Source organism: Chiroxiphia lanceolata, chromosome 29, assembly GCF_009829145.1.
Source record: "Chiroxiphia lanceolata isolate bChiLan1 chromosome 29, bChiLan1.pri, whole genome shotgun sequence".
Taxonomy (NCBI): domain Eukaryota; kingdom Metazoa; phylum Chordata; class Aves; order Passeriformes; family Pipridae; genus Chiroxiphia; species Chiroxiphia lanceolata.
This window is the reverse complement of record NC_045665.1, coordinates 463,840-485,835: the sequence shown is the minus strand read 5'-3', so window position 1 is coordinate 485,835 and position 21,996 is coordinate 463,840. Positions and strand designations below refer to the sequence as shown.

The following is a 21,996-nucleotide window of genomic DNA, read 5'->3' as shown; positions in this document are numbered from 1 at the left end:
CAAATTTAGTGGCCAGAGATGCAGCTCCTGCTCTGAGGCTCCCACTGACCTGAGCAGGGACGTGCTTGTTGCCAAAGGGGGCTGTTCCCCAACGATCTCCTGCTTCCAGAACTCACAGCACTGAGCTCTCCCCAGTTTTCTGCTCCTCTTTAAACAGTTTCAACCCCTGCTCTGAAGGGGTTCTCCTTGAGCCAAGCGAGTTTGCCTTCAAACCTGCATTTCTTCTGTGCTTGTCTGAGTTGAAATGTCCAGCAAACATTTTTTTGAGCAGAGGGAATGAAGGAAAACCCCACTTGCTGTTTGTCTCCTCCTCAGCTCCCGCAGCCACTTCCCTGCTTGGAGCCAGGCTCTGTTAGGCTGGAGCCAGGCTCTGTTAGGCTGGACCTTCCCTCTGGCACTCACTTTATGTGCAGTTCCTCTCTGAGGGCTCAGCAGAGCCCACAGAGGGTGTGATGGGGGCCCAAAAAAAAGTCACTGAGGGGCAGATGCAGCAAAGTGGCCTCACCGGGGCTGGAGAGCAGCATCCTCAGGGATTTATTGCCCAGAGTGGTTTTGATGGGAGGATTAACCTCAAAATCCCATCCTCTTGGCTGGTGAGTCGATGCCAGAGCTGAGGAACCTCCTGAAACCGTGATATCCCAAAAGGAGACGTGTGTGTGTGGAGGGGATTGAAAACGAACCACCCCGGCTCTGGGGTTTTTCTTGCAGGCTCGGCAGGGATGTCGTCCCACCAGCAGAAGCAGCAGCAGTGCCTCCCTCCCCAGTGCCAGGAGAAGTGTGTGGCCCCTGCCAAGGGTGTGGAGCAAAGCCAGGCCCCCAAAGGGCAGCCCAAGTGCCCCGTGAAGAGCCTCCCCCAGCAGCAGCAGCAGCAGCAGCAGGGCTGCCCCAAGCAGAAGTAGCCCCGACGGCCCCGAAGCTGCCGCGGGAGATGCAAATTCCCCCTTTCCAAATGCAAATTCCCCGTTTCCAAACGCTCCTTTCCCAACTTCCCTGTCTGCTGGCGCCGCTGGAAGGGCTCCAAACCCCCCGCAGCCGCCTCCTCAGCTTTGCAAGGAGCAATTGCTTTCCAACGAGGTGCAATTCATCACCTGGGATTAGCTCACCCTCCGCTGGAAAATAATAAATAAATAAATCCTGGGGCCGCTTTATCCTGCTCTTAACTTGGGGCACACTGCAATAAAACGATGAATAACCTCATCACTTGCTTCCTGATGTTTTTATTGTCACTTTGCTCGTGTTGTTTGTTATCTTTCTCTTTTATCTGCCAAAAAATTGCCTTTAGAGACACACACACAGGTGGTTGAGATGGGATATTAAGGATAAACTCCTCCCTGGGAGGGGGGGGAGGCCCTGGCACAGGTTGCCCAGGGAAGTTTTGTCTGCCCCAGGATCCCTGGAAGTGTCCAAGGTCAGGTCGGAGCAACCTGGGATAGAGGAAGGTGTCCCTGCCCATGGCAGGGGGTGGGACTGGAGGGACTTTAAGGAGCCTCCCATTCCAAACCATTCCATGGTTCTGTGACTCAGGGTCACCCATTCCCGAGTTTCCAGGTCCTGATTGGAGAGCCCCAAGCTCTGACCCCGACAAACACCTGCCTGCTGTCACCTGAGGCTCCCTCCCACCTTTTTTGAGCAGAGACCCAGAAAAACCTCCACAACTCGGTATTCAAAGCAACTTTTATTGCTGATTTTCACAGTGAAATGAATCCTGGATGCAACACCAGCCTAAAATAATTAGAGCTAAGTGGCAAATCCATCCACAGCAGCCCCGTGTGGGGTGTAATTGAGGCAGCCCCGAGCGTGTTCCCTCCTCTGCCCCGTGGAGCCCGGGGAAGCCACGCCCGAGGTGAATCCCTGCTTTCCAAACGTGTCTGGAGTGGATTCTGGAGGTTTGCCAGGAAGCCTCTCAGCTGGAGCTGCTCTTTCACACGTCCCAGAAGATTCCAGGTGAGCTCTGGCTCCTGCCCGGGCAGAGCTGGTGCCTCTGTCCTAAAATCCCTTCCTATTCCCTGCGGCCCGGCGGTGGATCCTTTTTAATTGCACAAAACCAATCAGCACTGCCATGTCATGGGCTGGGAGGGGCATCAGAACCCTTCAGCAGCAGGTTCTGCCCAAACCTCCCACTATTAACAGGCAGGAAGCCCCAAATGCAGGTGGGAGGTGGAATCCAGGGGGCTGGGGGGGGAAGGCAGGGAAACCAGAGCTGGGCCTTGGGCTGGGGGAGAGTTTAATGCTGAGCTTAAGGAACCCTGCCTTGTGCTGCCAGGGAGCTTTTTGGTGTCTCCCTGGGCCTTCCTAAGCCAGAGAGACTGGGAGAGGGCAGGAATTCAGGCTGCTGGGAAGCTGAACACACAACCAGGACCCTGCTTGAAGCCTTTTTATCCGTGGAGCATCCCGGGGGCTGTTAGTGCAGGACAAAGCATTAATTGGAGGGGGGACTTGGAAGCTCAACAGCGATTTTCTTCCCCACAGAAACTCTGCAGCGATTCAAAAGGTGCTGGGAAATGACCTCTGGATGGGAGATGTGGGAGAGGAGGTTTGGGGTTGGGATCTTCTTCTCCCCTCGGGGCTCAGCTCGGGCAGCCCCGCTTTACTTCTGGGCGGGAGGCCACGGGTTGGGCTGTTTGAGCTGCTGCTGCTCCACAGGAGGGACCTTTTCGGGAAGGGAGAACTGCTCGGGGTCGGGACGGGGAGCTGGCACTGGCACCGGGGTGTCCTGGCACTCCTGCTTCTCCTGAGGGCACGGGGCGGGTACGGGGAGCTCCTTGACCTCCTGCTTCTGCTGGGGGCACGGGGTGGGGTCGGGCAGTGGGACAGGGATGGGCACGGGGGTCTCCTTGATCTCCTGCTTCTCCTGGGGACACGGGGTGGGCACAGGGATCTCCTTGACCTCCTGCTTCTGCTGGGGACACGGGGTGGGGTCGGGCAGTGGGACAGGGGTCTCCTTGACCTCCTGTTTCTCCTGAGGGCATGGTGTGGGGTCAGGCAGTGGGACAGGGATGGGCACAGGGGTCTCCTTGACCTCCTGTTTCTCCTGAGGGCATGGTGTGGGGTCAGGCAGTGGGACAGGGATGGGCACAGGGGTCTCCTTGATCTCCTGTTTCTCCTGAGGGCATGGTGTGGGGTCAGGCAGTGGGACAGGGATGGACACGGGGGTCTCCTTGATCTCCTGCTTCTCCTGGGGACACGGGGCGGGCACAGGGATCTCCTTGATCTCCTGTTTCTCTTGGGGACACGGGGTGGGCACAGGGATCTCCTTGATCTCCTGCTTCTCCTGGGGACACGGGGTGGGGTCAGGCAGCGGGACAGGGATGGGCACCGGGGTCTCCTTGATCTGCTGCTTCTCCTGGGCACAGGTTGCAGCCTCGGAGCAGGTCCCAGGGACTGGCACGGGGCTCTCCTGGCACTGCTGCTTCTCCAGCCCACACGGGGCTGGGGCAGGGCAGGACACGGGCAGCTCTTGGTAGGCTGGTTTCTCCTCTGGGCACTTGCTCTGCTGCTGCTGCTGCTCCTGGGCTGGGCACTGGGGCACCACCGCGGGGGCTTCTCCTTTGCCCGGCTCCTGGCTTGGCAAGGGCACGGCTTTTTCTGGGCACGTCGCCACCGCCGGGGCTGGGTCCGGGCGGGGTGTGGGGTCCTGGAGCTCGGGGTGCTGCTGCGGGCACGGCTCGGGGCTGGGCACGGGGTCCTGGCTCGGCGGGGGGATGCTCTTGCTCAGCCCGGGGGGCAGGGTGAGCTCCTGCTTGATTTGCATCTGATTCAGGGACATCTTTGCAGGGTGGTCTGAAAGAAAATCAGAGCGTTACCGAGGTGCTGAGGGAGGCGCAGCAGGAGGAGGGGGAACAGTTACGAAATACGAGCTCAGTTATAAAATACGAGCTCAGTTATAAAATACGAGCTCAGTTATAAAATACGAGCTCAGTTATAAAATACGAGCTCAGTTATAAAATACGAGTTCCAAGAAACCCGAGCAAAGTTCTCCCGGTTTGCCCTTGGTTTTCCCAAGGCAGGTTGTCCCAGAATGACGATCTGCTCTTCCTTCCTCATCCTGCCTTTCAGCTCCTGCTCCCACCCTGCCTTGTCTCGTCCCTCCTCTCTCTGCTCTGCGATGTGGGACAGCCCTGTCAGGTCTGGCTGAGGTGGAGCCACTCCTTTGAACCTGCGACTGATTTGTACTTCACAGTCCTTTCCCCCCTCTTCCCAAAGTGTCAGCTCCCTTTTATTTCTGTCCTGGGGAATCGATGAGAGGAGCTGACAAACCACAGATCTGCTCTGGAGAGAACGGCCTCGGGAAGTCAAAATAACAACAGAAAAACAATGAAAGTGAAAGACAAACATTTTAAAGCAGAAAGCTGGAAAATATAAATATGGGGCCAACGGGATGTGTTACATTGGCGAAAGTGAAATAATTCAGTGGGTTTTGCCCCTTTTGCAATGGTTTCCAGGTTTTACCTGGAATTAAAAGCCTTTCCTTTAAGTATTAGGACTCAATTCCTCCTCTTGCTCCGGTTCCATCCCGACTTTGTGGGGGATGTGAAGGGCTGAGGTGCCCCCTGGCCCAATCCTCCAAAGTGGAGAACGAGCAGGGATAACGTGTCCCCGTGTCCCTGGATTGGCCTGGCCACTAATGACACCTGTGACCTGCATGAATCAGAGCCACCAGGAGGGATTTCTGCTCCCAGGGCCACTCCTCGTGTTCCTGGCAATTTGGGAAACTGTTTTGTGGCTGCTGAAGGCAGGTCCAGGCTCAGCTGGGCTGGGGAAGTGTCTTTGCTAAAGCCTGGGCTGCTGCTTCTCTGAAAGCAGCTTAAAGGCACAAATTAAAGGTGAGGATTGGAAAAGTGGTGCCTGGAAGGGGCATTTTGGAGCCCCCCCAGCACAGGACCTGCCCCAGCCCGGAGCTGTGGGCAGGAGGGGGAGAGTGGCAGCTCCTCCTCCCTTCCCCCTGGGGTTGCTGCTCCTCTCAGCACATCCCCAAAGCCAATTCCCTCCTCTCCTCTCCCTCCTCCAGGTCAGTGACACCCCTCTCTTGCCATTTTTTTTTTATAAGGATCTGATAAGCTCTTTAAACGAATTAATGCATTGCCCTTGCCACGGTTGGCACGAGTGAGGCAGCACAGGAGGAATTCCTTCATCCCTCTGCTCCTGCAGCCCCAAATCCCTGCTTTCCCAAAGAATTCTCCCATGCAATTGGAGTTTTAACAATATCCTTGTTATCAACAGCAGAATCCCAAGAAATCAGCTTAGAGGGAGCTCGAGGAGGCCACTGCTCTCCTTCCCTGAAGAACTTTAACCAGCATAATTTCCTCTGCTCTCCCTTTCAGAAAGGGTCTGATTTAGCCCTCAACTCCCCCCCCAGAGCTACACCCAGCCTGGATTTACCCTGCAGAGCTGTCCCAAGGCTGCCTGTCCTCCCCACAACCCCTCTCCTCTCCGAGAACCTTTTGCACATCCAAGGGCAGGAGGTGAAACCCTCCTTTTGAAAAAGGGGCACCCAGGTGAGGGAGAAGCCCAGGGAGGGCTCAGAGCCCTCTGACTTACCCAGGTGGCCGACAGGGAGTCGCAGGGAGCCGAGTGATGCCGGGGCAGAGGGACTGGAGAACTTTTATATGGTTTCAGAGCCCTGCCTTCTGGGAATGAGTCCTCCTGGCTGATGAGCTCATGGTTTCACAACTGCCCCGCTGCAGTTTCCTCCCCAGCCCTGTCCTACACGTAGGCAGCTCACACACAGGGCTCCTTTTATTGCCCTGACTGACCCAACTGGACAGGACATGGGGTGGGAATGAAGGTCAGACCCTCAGGTTGATCCATTTACTGCACTGGGGGTGTTGTGGTGCCGCCTCATCCCATCCAAGAGTCCTTTCACACCATCCAATTCCCAGTAATTCTTGGGCTGTGTTTGTAGTTTAAGAGTTTGTAGTTTAATTTGTCCTTCTCTCCTTTGCTCTTCACCAGTGAATTCCCTGAAATGACTTTAGGGTGTACAAACTCGTGAGGGGTGAGTGAACTTTTCTTTTCCTCGGGGAGATCTTCATGCATTTCATCCTGCTTTCATTTCAGAACAGATAATTTGGAATCATCAGGAGGAATTTCCCCCTGGAAAGGGTGTTCAGGCCTTGGCAGGGGCTGCCCAGGGAGGTTTGGAGTCCCCAGCCCTGGAGGTGCCCAGGGAAGGACTGGATGTGGCACTGAGTGCTCTGGGCTGGGGACAAGGTGGGGATGGATCAAAGGCTGGACTTGATGATCTTGGAGGTCTTTTCCAACCGAAATAATCCTGGGATTTATGAATTAATGTTGTTTTCCACGGTCCAGAAGACACAGCTCCCACCCATCTGAGTGAGACAGAACAGGAGACTGAGTTTATCTCCCTGAGTTTATCACGTGGCAAGTGAAGGGATTTTAAAGGTGTCCAAGGTTTATCCCATCAAATGGAATTGGAAACTGGTCCCATTCAGGTGCCACAATGGCATTTGAAAGGATATTTGAGCCTCAGTGTGGAATAAAGGGTGTTTTTCACGGAAGAAGTTTCTTCCATCACTATTATTCCACGTGCAAAACATTTATTGAGCGAGATTAACTCACCCTCCAGATCTCAGGGAGGGATCAGGACACAGGTCAAGCAGCCCTTAATTGTGCTGGGAGGATTATTTTCAGCAGCAGAGGCGCCTTGGCCCACCCAGAGCCCAATTTCATCACCTTTGGGTGTCTTTGGGACCGTCTCTGTCCCGTCTCCCCCGTCCCACCAGGGCTCTTTATCAGCTGCAGGTCTGGCTGAGCTGGTCCCAGCCACCCCCCGGGATTCCTGGGCAGCAAAGGGAAGCAGCAGCTGCTCCCACTGGGCTGGAACTTCCTCCCTCAGCAACCCTTTGGCAGCTGGAGGGTGGGGACACCTCAATTTTGGGCCGTGTGTTGTGTCCCAGGGTGGGACTCCACGTGTGTGACCCCCTGGCAGGCGAGGCCCTGCCTTGCTGCCTCCCTCATGGGTTTAATTTTAGTCTCCAGCCTCTGCTGGAGAGGGGGAATACCCCAAGCCAAGCCCAAAGCCTGACTCAGGCCTCTCCAGCTGCTCCCCTGCTGCAGATCCCAGCGGTGGCTCTGCTGAAGGCAGGGGCTGGGACACTCTCCAGCAGTGGAGAACCTGCCTGGCTGCTTTCTAGGCAGCACTGTGGTTATCAGAAGAGCCCTGGTGCCCAGATAGGCTCCTGGAATATTGCCCTTTGGAGCAGGGAGATCGAGGGAATCAGACCAGGCTCGTTCAAGGAGTTGGGTTTCTCGTTTGCCCCGTCCCTGGAAGGGTCCAAGGCCACCTGGGATGGAGCTCTGAGCAACCTGGGAGAGAGGAAAAAGTGGCCCTGCCCGTGGCAGGAGGTGGAACTGGCTGAGCTTTGAGGTCCCTTCCAACCCAAAGCATTCCAGGAGTGTGGCTGTCAGCCTGGCAAGGGTTGGGAAGCACACTGGGGATTCCAGGAGGGTTTGGAAGCACCCATGGGATTCCAGCAGGGTTTGGAAGCACAGGGGGGGTTCCAGGAGGGTTTGGAAGCACAGGGGTGATTCCAGGAGGGTTTGGAAGCACCCAGGAGATTCCAGCAGGGTTTGGAAGCACCCAGGAGATTCCAGCAGGGTTTGGAAGCACAGGGGGGATTCCAGCAGGGTTTGGAAACACAGGGGTGATTCCAGGAGGGTTTGGAAGCACAGGAGTGATTCCAGCAGGGTTTGGAAGCACAGGGGTGATTCCAGCAGGGTTTGGAAGCACCCAGGGGATTCCAGCAGCTCCAGAGCTGCACCCGAATTTTCGGGCAACATTCCCAAGTGATTGTGCCCCGTCAGCTCCGAGCTGGGCTGTGTCCCTCCATCAGGGCACCCTGGAGAGCCTCTGGAGGAGGCACATCAAGGCAGAGCTGGGAGTGTTGAGACACCACTTTTATTTGAGCAAGACCTGAGGTTTTCGGGGCGTTTTCGCCGCCGAATTCGCGGCCCCGACTTGCGACACGGGGTGAGGAAAGAGAGAACGTCCCTTTCCATGGCTGGGAGGGGGAGCTGAACCCTGTCTGGGGCTCGGGAGCCGCCCTGACCTCAACCACTGGTTTGGGTGCAGGTCTGGAGAGGCTCGGGGAGGTCACCTGAGCTCCGGGGCAGCAACCTCAGCACAAAAGCTCTGCCTGTTACCCCGGGAGGCTCCGCAGCCAGCCCGTGGGAAGGGAGGGAGTGCTTCTCCCAGACTGGAGGTGTAATTGCTCTTCCCTTCCTCGGGAATTGCACAAAGGCTATTTTTAGAGGCAAAGGCCACCTGCAGGGAGATCTGCCGGGCCCAGACCTTCGGGAAGGGACGGGAGGGACGTGCAGGGATGTGCAGGGATGTGCAGGGATGTGCAGGGATGTGCAGGAGTGTGCAGGGATGTGCAGGGGTGTGCAGGGGTGTGCAGGGACGTGCAGGGATGTGCAGGGATGTGCAGGGGTGTGCAGGGACGTGCAGGGATGTGCAGGGATGTGCAGGGGTGTGCAGGGATGTGCAGGGATGTGCAGGGGTGTGCAGGGATGTGCAGGGACGTGCAGGGATGTGCAGGGACGTGCAGGGATGTGCAGGGGTGTGCAGGGGTGTGCAGGGATGTGCAGGGGTGTGCAGGGACGTGCAGGGATGTGCAGGGATGTGCAGGGGTGTGCAGGGATGTGCAGGGGTGTGCAGGGGTGTGCAGGGGTGTGCAGGGATGTGCAGGGATGTGCAGGGGTGTGCAGGGATGTGCAGGGGTGTGCAGGGATGTGCAGGGATGTGCAGGGGTGTGCAGGGATGTGCAGGGATGTGCAGGGGTGTGCAGGGATGTGCAGGGACGTGCAGGGATGTGCAGGGGTGTGCAGGGGTGTGCAGGGATGTGCAGGGATGTGCAGGGGTGTGCAGGGATGTGCAGGGGTGTGCAGGGATGTGCAGGGATGTGCAGGGGTGTGCAGGGGTGTGCAGGGGTGTGCAGGGATGTGCAGGGGTGTGCAGGGATGTGCAGGGATGTGCAGGGGTGTGCAGGGATGAGCAGGGGTGTGCAGGGATGTGCAGGGATGTGCAGGGATGTGCAGGGGTGTGCAGGGACGTGCAGGGACGTGCAGGGGTGTGCAGGGACGTGCAGGGACGTGCAGGGACGTGCAGGGATGTGCAGGGATGTGCAGGGGTGTGCAGGGGTGTGCAGGGATGTGCAGGGGTGTGCAGGGATGTGCAGGGATGTGCAGGGGTGTGCAGGGGTGTGCAGGGATGTGCAGGGGTGTGCAGGGGTGTGCAGGGGTGTGCAGGGATGTGCAGGGGTGTGCAGGGACGTGCAGGGATGTGCAGGGGTGTGCAGGGATGTGCAGGGGTGTGCAGGGATGTGCAGGGATGTGCAGGGGTGTGCAGGGGTGTGCAGGGATGTGCAGGGGTGTGCAGGGATGTGCAGGGGTGTGCAGGGATGTGCAGGGGTGTGCAGGGGTGTGCAGGGGTGTGCAGGGATGTGCAGGGATGTGCAGGGGTGTGTAGGGATGTGCAGGGATGTGCAGGGATGAGGCAGCTCCAGAGGGGCAGTGGAGCTCTCCCCTGCTGGGTCTCCCAGGTCAACTCCCTTGGACACCACACTGGGCCAATAATTCCAGGGAGAACGACACCACAAGCAGGAAAATCGCTGCTCTGAGCCTGCCCTTCCTGGATGGAAAATGCTGCTCCAGCTCCTGCAGGTCCTGGGCAGGGGCTCTGCTGCCACCAAGGACAAGGCAAGGGCTGAGCAGGTAACTGAGTCCCCAGGAGCCAAAGATTCCCTGGGAGGTGGCAGCAGATTCCCTGGGAGGTGGCAGCAGATTCCCTGGGAGGTGGCAGCAGATTCCCTGGGAGGTGGCAGCAGTTGTTCCAGCAGCTCTGAAGGGAGCTCTGTAGCTGCTGCTTTGATCTGGTTTATCACTGAGGTGACTGTCTTGGGGGGGTTCTCAGGGAACCTCCTGGGTTTGGAATATTGATTTAAAATTGATTTAAAATTGATTTAAAATTGATTTAAAATTGATTTATATGAGAATTTAGTGGGAATAAATTCACTCTGTGCTGCCGAAGAAGTGGGTTCGGGTCCTAATTTTGAATTTCTGGGTGAATTTCCTTCTGTTGTTTCTGGCAGGACTGAAAAAACCTTGGAGCTCTTGAGCTCGGAAAACATTTATATTCTATTTTGTTCTATTTTATTCTATTCTGTTTTATTCTCCAAGGCTCCTGGAGCTCGGTGGCTTCGCTTCCCAAAAAAAAAAAACCCATCAGGTTTTTTCCCAGTGGAGAGCCCTGCTGTGATCCAGGACTGCGTGGATGCCCCTGGAATTTCTGCCACCCCGGAGTGTGAGTGACCCTCCGTGCCCAGAGCAGGTGCTGGGAGGGAGCTCTGGCACTCCTGGGTGACTCAGAGGCTGCTGGACTGGCCCTGCCAGGCCGGGCTGGCCCGGGTGGCTCAGCGAGGCCGCTCGTTACCACCCATCCTGCTCCTCAGCAGTGTGTCTGTCATCACCTGGGCTGCACAGCACGACTGACTCAGCTCACCAGACAAAGGCCAGAATTACCTGTTCCTGGGCTCCCCAGTATCGGTCTGGCTGCCCAGGCCCTGCAGCTCTGCCCTGCCAGGGCTGCACACGGGCAGAGCTGGGGCTGCCCCACCCTGGGGGGGTCCCGGGCCAGGCTGGAGCACCCTGGGCTGCTGGGAGGTGGCTCTGCCCATGGCAGGGGGGGAATGGGATGGGCTCTGCCAACCCAGATTATTCTATTCTAGTCTATTCTGTTCTATTCTGTTCTATTCTGTTCAATTCTGTTCTACTCTATTCTACTCTATTCTATTCTACTCTATTCTATTCTATTCTATTCTATTCTATTCTATTCTATTCTATTCTATTCTATTCTATTCTATTCTATTCTATTCTATTCTATTCTATTCTATTCATTTCCATTTCTATTCTATTCTATTCTGTTCTATTCTATTCTATTCTATTCTATTCTATTCTATTCTATATTCTATTCTATTCCATTCTGTTCTACATTCTATTCTATTCTATTCTATTCTATTCTATTCTATTCCATTCTATTCTATTCTATATTCTATTCTATTCTATTCTATTCTATATTCTATTCTATTCCATTCTATTCTATTCCATTTCCATTCTATTCTATCCGTTTCCATTCTGTTCTATTTTATTCTATTCTATCCATTTCCATTTCTATTTTATTCTATTCTATTAATTTCCATTTCCATTCTGCTCTATTCTATTCTATTCTACTCTATTCTATTCTATTCATTTCCATTTCTATCCTATTCTATTTCCATTTCCATTATATTCTATTCTATTCATTTCCACTTCCATTTCTATTCTATTCTATTTCCATTTCCATCCTATTCTATTCTATTCTATTCTATTCTATTCTATTCTATTCTATTCTATTCTATTCTATTCTATTCTATTCTATTCATTTCCATTTCTATCCTATTCTATTTCCATTTCCATTCTATTTTATTCTATTCCATGACCCCTTTTTTTCTTTTATTTTCCCTGCCATGCAGCTCCTGAGCTTCCCAGAGCCCAGACAGTCCCCATTAAACTTCTCCCCCTGGCTGAGTTCCTCACTCCCAGGAGACACCCGGGGCTGAGTCAGGGAGTCAGCTCTGAGTTAATTCTGCCATAAAACCTGGGCCAGAAACTCCCTGACCTCCATCCCAAAGCCTCTGCCACGTTTTGGTCCCAATTTTCTGACTGGGCAGCCTGGTCCTGAGCCTCCCTGGGCTGCTGGTGGAGAATCCTCTCCTAATTCCCTGCCTGAATTCATTCCCAGCTCCCCGATTGCCTCACTGAAAGCCCACTGGGCACAGCAGGAGCCCTTCCCAGTTGCCCATCACATCAAAGGGCCTCATTCCCAGTTGCCTCATCCCCTCCCTGCAGCTCAGGAATGAACCTGTTGGATTTTAGCCTCTCATCTCCTTTTTGGAAAGCAGAGCAGCCCGGGGGTCCCTCTGGCCTCGTGTCTTCTTGGTGCCACGGGGGGGTTCTCAGGGAGCCTCCTGGGTTTGGAATATTGATTTTAAATTGATTTAAAATTGATTTATATGAGAATTTAGTCGGAATAAATTGGCTCTGTGCTGCTGAAGAAGTGGGTTCGGGTCCCAATTTTGAATTTCTGGGTGAATTTTCTTTTGTTGTTTCTGGCAGGACTGAAAAACCCTTGGAATTCTTGAGCTCGGAAAACAGCTGAAGAACAACAGGATTTCACCTTTCAGGTGTGGCCAGCAGCTGCTAAAACAGAAAATGCCCAAGAATGGGGAGTTTTCTCCTCTAAAGGTCAGGAAAAACCCCTGTTTCTGCAGCTGGGCAGTCGTGGAGCTGTGAGAAACGTCCCCCAGGTGCAGCACAGACCCTTCTCTCCGGGATTTTGGGCTCCTGGGGTGTGTTTGGAGCTCTCTGACCCCCAGATCTGCCCCACCCTCTTTGCACTGGTTCAGTGCTTCCCTCCTGGGTTGGGTGAGTTCGATTCTGGCGAATCTTTGGAATATTCTTAATTAATAATTGCCAAAACAGGGCTCCCTCTGGGATCAGGACTCGGTGGTGGCAATTTCAGGCTCCTCCACTGGCAAACAGAATTAATGGGGAATAAATTTCGGGAGCTGCGAGATTAAACTCCTTCTTTCTTTTCCACCCATGTAAAGCCTGGATTAATGGGATAATCCCGGGTTTACCTGTTCCATCCTGGTGGTGTTGATGGCATCACACCCCTGCACAGGGTGATGACAGGAAGAGAATCAGGCCCAGAGGACTTGGAGATTATCCCAACATGCCCTGAATTAGAATCCTAAAACTGCTTTGCTCCCTGAGTTACTGGGGAAAGAGGAGTTTTTAAAAGCTGAGTGTGGTGAGAGAACGAATTCCTCGGGGGGATAAAGGAGGGGGCAAAGCCCAGAGCAGCAGGGGAGGGTTTTGGGGCCTGGCACAGACCGAAGACTGACCCAGCCTTGGTGTCCTCGGAGGGGTTTGGGCTGGAAACCAAACCTGACCCAGTTCAGGGCTGGCAAAGGGACCAACTGGCGGGTTCTGAGTCATGGAAGGGACCTGGAGCAGGTGAACATCCAGCACAGAGGAAGCTTGGCAGGGGCAATTATTGCTTTTCGAGCTCGGGAAAGACTTATCTTGGACCTGCTCCTTTCCATGGGCTGCAGTGAGTTAGTTCTTAAAATAATAACGATCCTCAGCTCTCAGATTTGCTTCGTTCTGACACCTGCACGGGGATGAATCCCGGGCAAACCTCGGCTCCCGGGATGGAGTTAACGATGGAGTGAATGGTTGTGGGTGCTGGGCAGGGAGAAAGTGGTGTCGAAACGGCTCAGTCCGTGCATTTGAAAAGTCGTCAGGGCTCTAATGACCCATTCGCCAGATTTTCTGCAGACGTTGACCTCCACCAAGCCTGGAAGCGACCAGAACAAAGAGCTCCGCGGGGCTGCTAATTGCAGAAAACAAGAGTTCGTTAAGTAATAAAACCCTTTCGGAATGAAGCAAGAAGGAGCCCGAGCGAGGAGCGTTTCATTCTCCTGCGTGGCAGAGTCGCCGTTTTGCCTTCGGTGCTGTGAAATCATCGAAATCGTGAATTCGCTGCTCGCCGGGCTAATAACACGTGAGGTTTTATTGTCTGCAGCTCGTTGGCAGCTCTCTAATTACACGTCTGATGGGCTGAAGGTGGGAGCTCCGCTCGCTCTCTCACGTTTCGTTTGTTCCTCCCCTCCCTGCCCTGAGGGATGGACTGAAATGAGTCCCTGGAACACCAAGTGCAGCCCGGCTGCTCTTGAGATGTGTTTTCCATGCCCAGAATCAGAGACCTGTGCAGTGATTGGGGCTGGAAGGGACCTTAGAGACCATCAAGCCCAAGGGTAGGGACACCTTCCAGTAGCCCAGGTTGCTCCAAGCCCTGTCCAAGCTGCCCCCCACCCCTGGTCCATCCCCTGCAGCACTGACAGACCCTGGGGGTCCCCTCTCAGAGCCTCTGCTCGAGGCTGAACAGCCCCAGCTCCTCATCCTCTGTGCCAGAGATGCTCCAGTGCCTTCATCATCCTCGTCCCCCCGCCCTGGACCCGTTCCGGGAGCTCCGTGTCCCTCCTGAGTCCCTCCCGTGTCCCTCCCGAGTCCCTCCCGTGTCCCTCCCTCCCGAGTCCCTCCCGTGCCCAGGAGCCCGAGCCGGGCACTCGCTCCTCATCCGAGGGGCAGGATCGGCTCCTGCCCTGCCGGCAAAGCTCGGCCTGATCCCCCCCAGGACCCCCAGGACACACTGTCAGGGACACCCTGGCATCCCCCAGGGTCCTCTCCAGCGGGTCAACCCCACCCTGGGGTGCCCGGGGTGACGCTGCCAAGGGGGCAGGGAGATGAGGAGCCTTCAGACATCCCGGTCATCCTGCCATCCCCATCCCCATCCTGCCATCCCCATCCTCATCCTGCCATCCCCATCCTGCCATCCCCATCCCCATCCTGCCATCCCCATCCTGCCATTCCCATCCTGCCATCCCCATCCTCATCCTGCCATCCCCATCCCCATCCTGCCATCCCCATCCTGCCATCCCCATCCTCATCCTGCCATTCCCATCCTGCCATCCCCATCCCCATCCTGCCATCCCCATCCTCATCCTGCCATCCCCATCCTCATCCTGCCATCCCCATCCTCATCCTGCCATCCCCATTCCCATCCCATCCCCATCCCCATCCTGCCATCCCCCTCCCCATCCCCATCCCATTCCCATTCCCATCCCCATCCCCATCCCCATCCCCATTCCCATCCTGCCATCCCCATCCCCATCCCCATCCCTTCCCATCCCCATCCCCATCCCTTCCCATCCCCATCCCCATCCCATCCCATCCCATCCCATCCCCATCCCCATCCCCATCCTGCCATCCCCATCCCCATCCCCATCCCCATCCCCATCCCCATCCCATCCCATCCCCATCCCATCCCCATCCCCATCCCCATCCCTTCCCATCCCCATCCCATCCCCATCCCATCCCCATCCCATCCCCATCCCCATCCCCATCCCTTCCCATCCCCATCCCCATCCCATTCCCATCCCCATCCCCATCCCCATCCCATCCCCATCCCATCCCCATCCCCATCCCCATCCCTTCCCATCCCCATTCCCATCCCATCCCCATCCCATCCCCATCCCCATCCTGCCCCAGGACGGCCCCGGGCCGGGTCTGGTTCCCGGTTTTGCTTCCTTGGAGAGGGAGACGATGCGAGGGAGGTTTCCCCACCCCCGGGAGCTGCTCCTGGCGGCGATTCCCGTGCGGATGCTGCGCTCTAGTGGTTCGTGGAACCCGAGTTCCGTGTCCAGTTCCCAGAGCAAGGTAGACATGGAGGGGCTGGAGCGTGTCCAGGGAAGGGAACGGGGCTGGAGCAGCAGGAGGAGGGTCTGGAGAACTCCTGAGGGAGCTGGGGGGGCTCATCCCGGAGAAAAGGAGGCTCAGGGGGGACCTTCTGGCTCTGGAATTCCCTGACAGGAGGGGGGAGCCGGGGGGAGGTCGGGCTCTGCTCCCAGGGAACAAGGGACAGGAGGAGGGGAAACGGCCTCAAGCTGTGCCAGGGGAGGGTCAGGTTGGACATCAGGAGGAATTTCCCCCTGGAAAGGGTGTTCAGGCCTTGGCAGGGGCTGCCCAGGGAGTTTTAGAGCTGAACTCCCCCCTGGAGCTCCCTCCTGCACTGCAGCTCTTTCTCTAATTTATTGCTTTGGGGGTTTTTTCCCCATTAATGGGGCAGAGCTAATTTTCCATCACCTGAGGTTTCAAGCCAACATCCCAGATCACATCCAGTCGATTTACCTTTTTTTTTTTCCTTCTCCCTTCTTCTGGCTGCCTTGTTCTCCTGCCAGGTTTCTCTGTTTGGAGCTTTGCATTCCTGCTGCTTTGGCTCATGCTCCAGAGCTGCTGCACCGTGTCGGGGCTCCTTTGCATTCCTGCCTTATTAAAAGGTGCTGCATTCCCTGGCATCTCCCCCAGGGGGGTTTTCAGCTTCCCTCAGTGCCACAGCCCTGGCTCTGCTTCTTCTTCTCTCTACAGCAGGGAGCTGCAGAGAGCCAGGAGGTTCAAACTGCCAGAGAGGGGCTTTGGGGTGGATTTTGGGAGAAATCCTTCCCTGTCGGGGTGGGGAGGCCCTGGAATGGATTTCCCAGAGGATGCCCTGGAATGGATTTCCCAGAGGATGCCCTGGAATGAATTTCCCAGAGGATGCCCTGGAATGGATTTCCCAGAGGATGCCCCAACCCTGGCAGTGTCCACAGCCAGGCTGGACGGGGCTTGGATCATCCTGGTGGAGTGGAAAGTGTCCCTGCCCACGGGCTGGAGGATCTTTGAGGTCCTTCCCAACCCAAAGCACTGCAGGATTCTCTGATTTCTGGGTTATAACAGGAAAGACACCGTTGGGATCGAAAAAATCAGAGTTCAGCCGTGCCTCCAGTAAGTCAGGCAGGAGGGAGTTTCACCAGGGTTAAATGTCAGGGTTAAATCAGGATTTATTTGAAGGTCTGGGCAGTGCCTGCCTGGATCCAGACTGGAATAAAAGCAATATAAACTGAACATCTCACTTTGGTTAACGGGGAGGATCACACCCAAAACCTTGGGAGCTAAAAGAGTTCTGGCTTTGGATCAAAGGACCAATTCCTGCAGGAGAGAGGCCACAACAAAGCCCCATTTTTCGTGGTTCAGGTGAAGATGAACCCACCCAGTGCTCACCAGGAAGGCTCTGGAGCCGTTCCTGCCAGAAAAGCCTTTGGTGAAGGGACCATTTCACCCTCTCTGATCCTTGCCCTATGTGGGACATAATTGCCCATTTAGGAATTCCCAAACTTCCTGATTCATTTTCACTGCAAAATCGTTCCTGGACTTTTCTCTTGGCCACAAAAACCACCTGGGTGGAGCCGTTTCTCCAGTTCACAAGGAACCACCTTTTTTAATAAAAATCCTCAGGTCCTGCTCCCCTGGGTGTGGGTTCAGCTCAGTGGGGCTGAGCTGGTCCCTCTCAGCTCTCCCTGCAGCAGGAAGAAATTGTCCCTTTTGGGGCACATTCCAGGTGACAAATCCCTGAGGGGACTGATCCCACCTTCAGCCACTTCCAAAAATTCATCTCGTGTTTTTCCTGTGCTCTGGATGCTGTGTGAGATAAGAAGGTGAGATAAGGGGTGAGATAAGGGGTGAGATAAGGGGTGAGAAAGCCCCACGTGGCCCTGGAGGAAGTTTATCAGCTCCTGGGGCTTTTTGTCACCCGTGGCAGTGCCAGGGGCAGCTCTGCCAGCTGAGCTGGCCGGGCAAGGGCTGCAGTGCCAGGTGACCGTGCCTCGTGTTCCCATCACCTCGGAGTCACTGGGTGGTTTGTTCCCCTTCCCTGCTGACAGGTGACTGCCCTGGGATCATGGGATTGTGGGGACACCCGGAGTCAGGGGTTCCCAGAGCCGAAAATGGAGCTCTGGGTGAGACCAAGGGGGGGATTTGGGTTCCACAGGGAGCTCCTGTTTTCCCCCCAGCAGATCCAGTGCTGATCCCATGTCCCACCTGCCCCAGCAGATCCAGTGCTGATCCCGTGTCCACCTGCCCAAACACAACCAGCACCCGCTGGGATTTGGGATGGGGGAGAAGCTCTGCCAGCCCCAACCAGGGGGGTAGGGAGGGAGGGGGCTGTGCAGGGCCAGGAGTGGGACTTGATGGTCCTTGGGGGTCCCTTCCCATCCAGGACATTCTGGGATTCTGTGGTTCTGTGGTTCTGGGATTCTGGGATTCTGTGGTTGTGGGATTCTGGGATTCTGGGATTCTGGGATTCTGTGGTTCTGGGATTCCGGGATTCTGGGATTCTGTGGTTCTGTGGTTCTGGGATTCTGGGATCCTGTGGTTCTGGGATTCTGAGATTCTGTGGTTCTGGGATTCTGGGATTCTGTGGTTCTGTGGTTCTGGGATTCTGTGGTTCTGGGATTCTGGGATTCTGAGATTCTGGGATTCTGAGATTCTGGGATTCTGAGATTCTGTGGTTCTGTGGTTCTGGGATTCTGGGATTGGGATTCTGTGGTTCTGGGATTCTGGGATCCTGTGCCATGGGGAGCTCGGGGCAGCTCTCCCAGCCCCACCACCACAGTGGGGGATGTCCCAGCCCCGTTCCCGTGGGACCACCAGGACACTTCCACAGACCACGAATCCAGCAAAACCTTTGGAAAACCACCCCTATTTTTGGGTGCACTCCCAAACCCCCCGAGGCAGGGGCTGCTGCTGCTGCTGCTTCCCCAGATGCCATTCAGTCCTCCCATGCCAGGGAGGATCATCCTGCACTAATGACTCTTCCTCTGGGAAGCTGCCACCAAACCACTCATTGTCAGGGGTGAGTGTGCTGATGGGACTCACCCAGGGAGCTGCAGCTTTTCCCGGCTGTTAATGGGGCCCCCTCACCCCCCCGGGGCACGTTTGGTCCCTGCATAAAAGCTCTGCTGCTGCCGGGACTCCCCGGTCACATCCCCAAGCTGTTCTCCCCAGGAGCTGGGTAAGTCTGAGCCTCTGGAGCTGCTGGAATTGCTTGGAGAAGCCTCCCCATCCCTGGGAGCGTTTGGACCGGGGCTTGGAGCAACCTGGTCCAGGGAAGAGTGGGTTGGAATGAGATGGGCTTTAAGGTGCCCCCCAACCCAAGCCGTTCTGGGACTCTCTGCCTGTGAAATGCAGATTTATTTCTGCTTTTACAGGCATAAAAATGCTGCTTGGGAAAGGTTTTTCCAACGAGCTGGTTGGGGTTGCTGTGCTGGAGGGGGAGAGGACTCTCAGTGTTTGCTGGTGGTCACCCCGAGACACCCCTGGGAGATGGGAGGGAAGTTTCTTTGCATTATTTGGGGGCTGCTGCTGTGGTTTGGGTTTTGGGGGCGCCTGACAGCAGCTTTGGTGCATCGGGGGATTCGGTGTATTTGGAGTTCTAGCAGGGCTGGGGGCGGGTTGGTGCTGAGCTGGGCTATCATCACCCTTTAATGAGCTTTGGCTCCTTAACGAGCAGGAACTTTGTGAGGCTGGGGCTGAGCTGGGAATCTCTGCCTGCCTGGGGTGGCCCGGAGGTGCCCGGGGTGCCCTTTGCCTCCCCTGCTCTGGCAGATGTGGCCAGAGGTTCAGAGCCTCTTGCTGGGCTGGTTCTTTTCTCAGATCATCAGCAAGTTGCCAACCAAGAGAGGGGAGGGGGCACAGGGGGTTTAATTGGATGATTGAAAGGCAGCTCTGAGATAATTATTCCTGTGCTGACCTCCAAGATCAGCTCTCCCCGTGAAGCTCCCAGTGATGGAGGAGTTGCAGTTGGTGGATATTTAGTGTGAAGTGTCTCTGACTTTCCCCCTCTTTGTTCAAAAGGAGGTGTTTGGTCCTCAGCAGCTCCTGGGGGGGTTGTGGCAGAGCTGGGGGGGTTCTCTGAGGTGCTGGAAGCAGCAGGACCGTGAGGAACTCAGTGTCTAAAGGCTCTGCCTCCTGAATCCTGTCACAGAACCCTGGAATGCTTCGGGCTGGGAGGGACCTTCTTAAAGATCATCTCATCCCACCCCCTGCCATGGCATTCCTGGGAGGGGCAGAGAAGGAGCAGGCACTGATCCTTCTCTGTGTGAGCAGGGACAGCAGCCAGGGAATGGCTGGAGCTGTGCCAGGGCAGGCTCAGGTTGGATCTCAGGGAAAGGTTCTTCCCCCAGAGGCTGGTTGGGCACTGCCCAGGCTCCCCAGGGCAGTGGGCACAGCCCTAAGGCTGCCAGAGCTCCAGGAGGGTTTGGATGATCCTCTGGGGCACAGGGTGGGACTCTTGGGGATGGTCCTGTGCAGGGCTGAGGGTTGGACTGGATGATCCTTGTGGGTCCCTTCCAGCTCAACACGTTCCGGGATTCTGGGATTCTGGGATTCTGTGATTCTGTGACCCTCTGACTGTGTCATCCTGTGATTCCAGCCCTGCCAACCCCCCCCCACCAAGATGTCGTGCTACCAGTGCCTCCCTGCAGCCCACCAGGCCCCCGTGCCCACCCCGTACCCCGGCAGACCCCGGGCAGCGCCCGCCTGGCGCTCGACGCCGTGCCTGGCCCAGAGTGTGACCCGCCTCGTGCCCCGCCAGCAGCTCCTGCCCTCCAGCCTCTCCCACCAGCAGCTCCTGCCCTCCAGCCTCTGCCAGCACCAGGGGGTGACCCAGTGTGTGCCCCAGCACCGGGGGGTGACCCAGTGTGTGCCCCAGCACCAGGGGGTGACCCAGTGTGTGCCCCAGCACCAGGGGGTGACCCAGTGTGTGCCCCAGCACCGGGGGGTGACCCAGTGTGTGCCCCAGCACCAGGGGGTGACCCAGTGTGTGCCCCAGCAGCAGCGGGTGCCCGCCCGGTGCCCGCCCATCGCCGTGTCCCCTCAGCAGAGCGTGGTCCAGGCGGTGCCACCATCCCAGCGTGTCCTGCAGCAGCCTCGGTGTGTGACCACGTGCGTGCCCACGGGCGTGGCGGGCGTGTGCCAGCCCCAGGGTGTGACCCGGTGCGTGCCCCAGCAGCGGCAGCAGCAGCGCCCGCCCGTCCCCCCGCAGCAGAGGTGCGTGACCACGTGTGTCCCTCGGCCACCCCGCGTCACCAAGGGAGTCCCCCAGCACCAGGGTGCCACCAGGTGTGTCCCCCAGCAGTGTGCGAGCGCCCTGTGCCCCCGGCAGGGCGTGCCCAGGTGTGTCACCACCTGTGTCCCCCAGCAGCGAGCGGCCAAGGGGGGCTCCTACGGGTACCTGACCTGCCAGGGACCCCGGCGGGGTGGCACCTCCTGGGTCCCCCAGCAGAGTGGCACCTCCTGTGTCCCCCAGCAGATCTCCTGTGTCCCCCAGCAGACTGTCATCTCCTACATCCCCCAGCAGAGTGGCACCTCCTACATCCCCCAGCAGACCTCCCGTGTCCCCCAGCAAGGTGTCACCTCCTGTGTCCCCCAGCAGTGGCCCTCCAGGTGTGTGACCAAGTGTGTCCCCCAGCCGAGTGCCACCGACTGTGCCTCCATTTGTGTCCCCCAGCAGCAGGGTGAGACAGTTTGTGTCCCTCAGCAGCAAAGTGCCACCCAGTGTGTCCCTTACCAGAGTGTGACCAAATGTGCCCCTCAGCAAAGTGCCACCAAATGTGTCCCTCAGCAAAGTGCCACCCAGTGTGTCCCTTACCAGAGTGTGACCAAATGTATCCCTCAGCAAAGTGCCACCAAGTGTGTCCCTCAGCAGCAAAGATGTGCCACCAAGTGTGTCCCTCAGCAAAGTGCCACCAAGTGTGTCTGTTATCAGAGCATGACCAAGTGTGTCCCTCAGCAGCAAAGTGCCACCAAGTGTGTCCCACAGCAGTCTGGGACAACTTATGCCCCTTATCAGAGTGTGACCAAGTGTGTCCCTCAGCAGCAAAGTGCCACCAAGTGTGTCTGTTATCAGAGTGCCACCAAGTGTGTCCCTCAGCAGTCTGGGACAATTTATGTCCCTTACCAGAGTGTGACCAAGTGTGCCCCTCAGCAAAGTGCCACCAAGTGTGTCTGTTATCAGAGTGCCACCAAGTGTGTCCCTCAGCAAAGTGCCACCAGCTGTGTCCCTCAGCAGAGTGTGACCAAGTGTGTCCCTCAGCAAAGTGCCACCCAGAGTGTCCCTCAGCAGGATTGTCAGTCAGGTGGGGTGAAAATTTCCAGTCACTTCAAAAAATACATCTCAGCCCCCAAATGGCCCTGGTGAAAAGGAGCAGGGGAAGGAAAATCCCTGGAGAAGGGGGAGGCCCAGCTTTGGGACGGGGGTTATTTGTCTCCTCGTGCACCTGCTGACGGTTCCTGTCTCTCCAATCCGCTTTATCCCTGTTTTCCGACGTTTCCTCTGGAGCTCGGCTCTGCCTGGGTGTGATCCCGTTCCCATGTGATCCCATTCCCATGTGATCCCATTCCCATGTGATCCCATTCCCAGGGCTGCTCTCCAGCTGCCTGTGGCTCGTCCCTGAATCAGCTGCAAGGCACAGTTTGGTTGGGTGGGATTAAATTCTC

General features: G+C 56.5%; 2 protein-coding genes across 2 annotated transcripts; one reads left to right on the top strand and one right to left on the bottom strand.

Moving 5' to 3' along the window:
- Window positions 1-2,587: 2,587 nt before the first annotated feature.
- On the bottom strand, window positions 2,588-3,766 carry LOC116799606 (cell surface glycoprotein 1-like). Its single transcript, XM_032712853.1, has 3 exons — window positions 3,449-3,766; window positions 2,768-3,343; window positions 2,588-2,719 (listed from the first exon to the last, which is right to left on the bottom strand). The coding sequence occupies exons 1-3, from the start codon at window positions 3,764-3,766 to the stop codon at window positions 2,588-2,590; spliced, it is 1,026 nt and encodes a 341-aa protein (XP_032568744.1).
- An 11,462-nt stretch (window positions 3,767-15,228) lies between these two features.
- LOC116799605 (keratin-associated protein 10-4-like) lies at window positions 15,229-21,697 on the top strand. Its single transcript, XM_032712852.1, has 4 exons — window positions 15,229-15,342; window positions 19,931-20,068; window positions 20,150-20,756; window positions 20,907-21,697. Exons 1-4 carry the CDS (start codon window positions 15,229-15,231, stop codon window positions 21,695-21,697), a joined length of 1,650 nt encoding a protein of 549 aa, XP_032568743.1.
- Window positions 21,698-21,996: the final 299 nt, after the last annotated feature.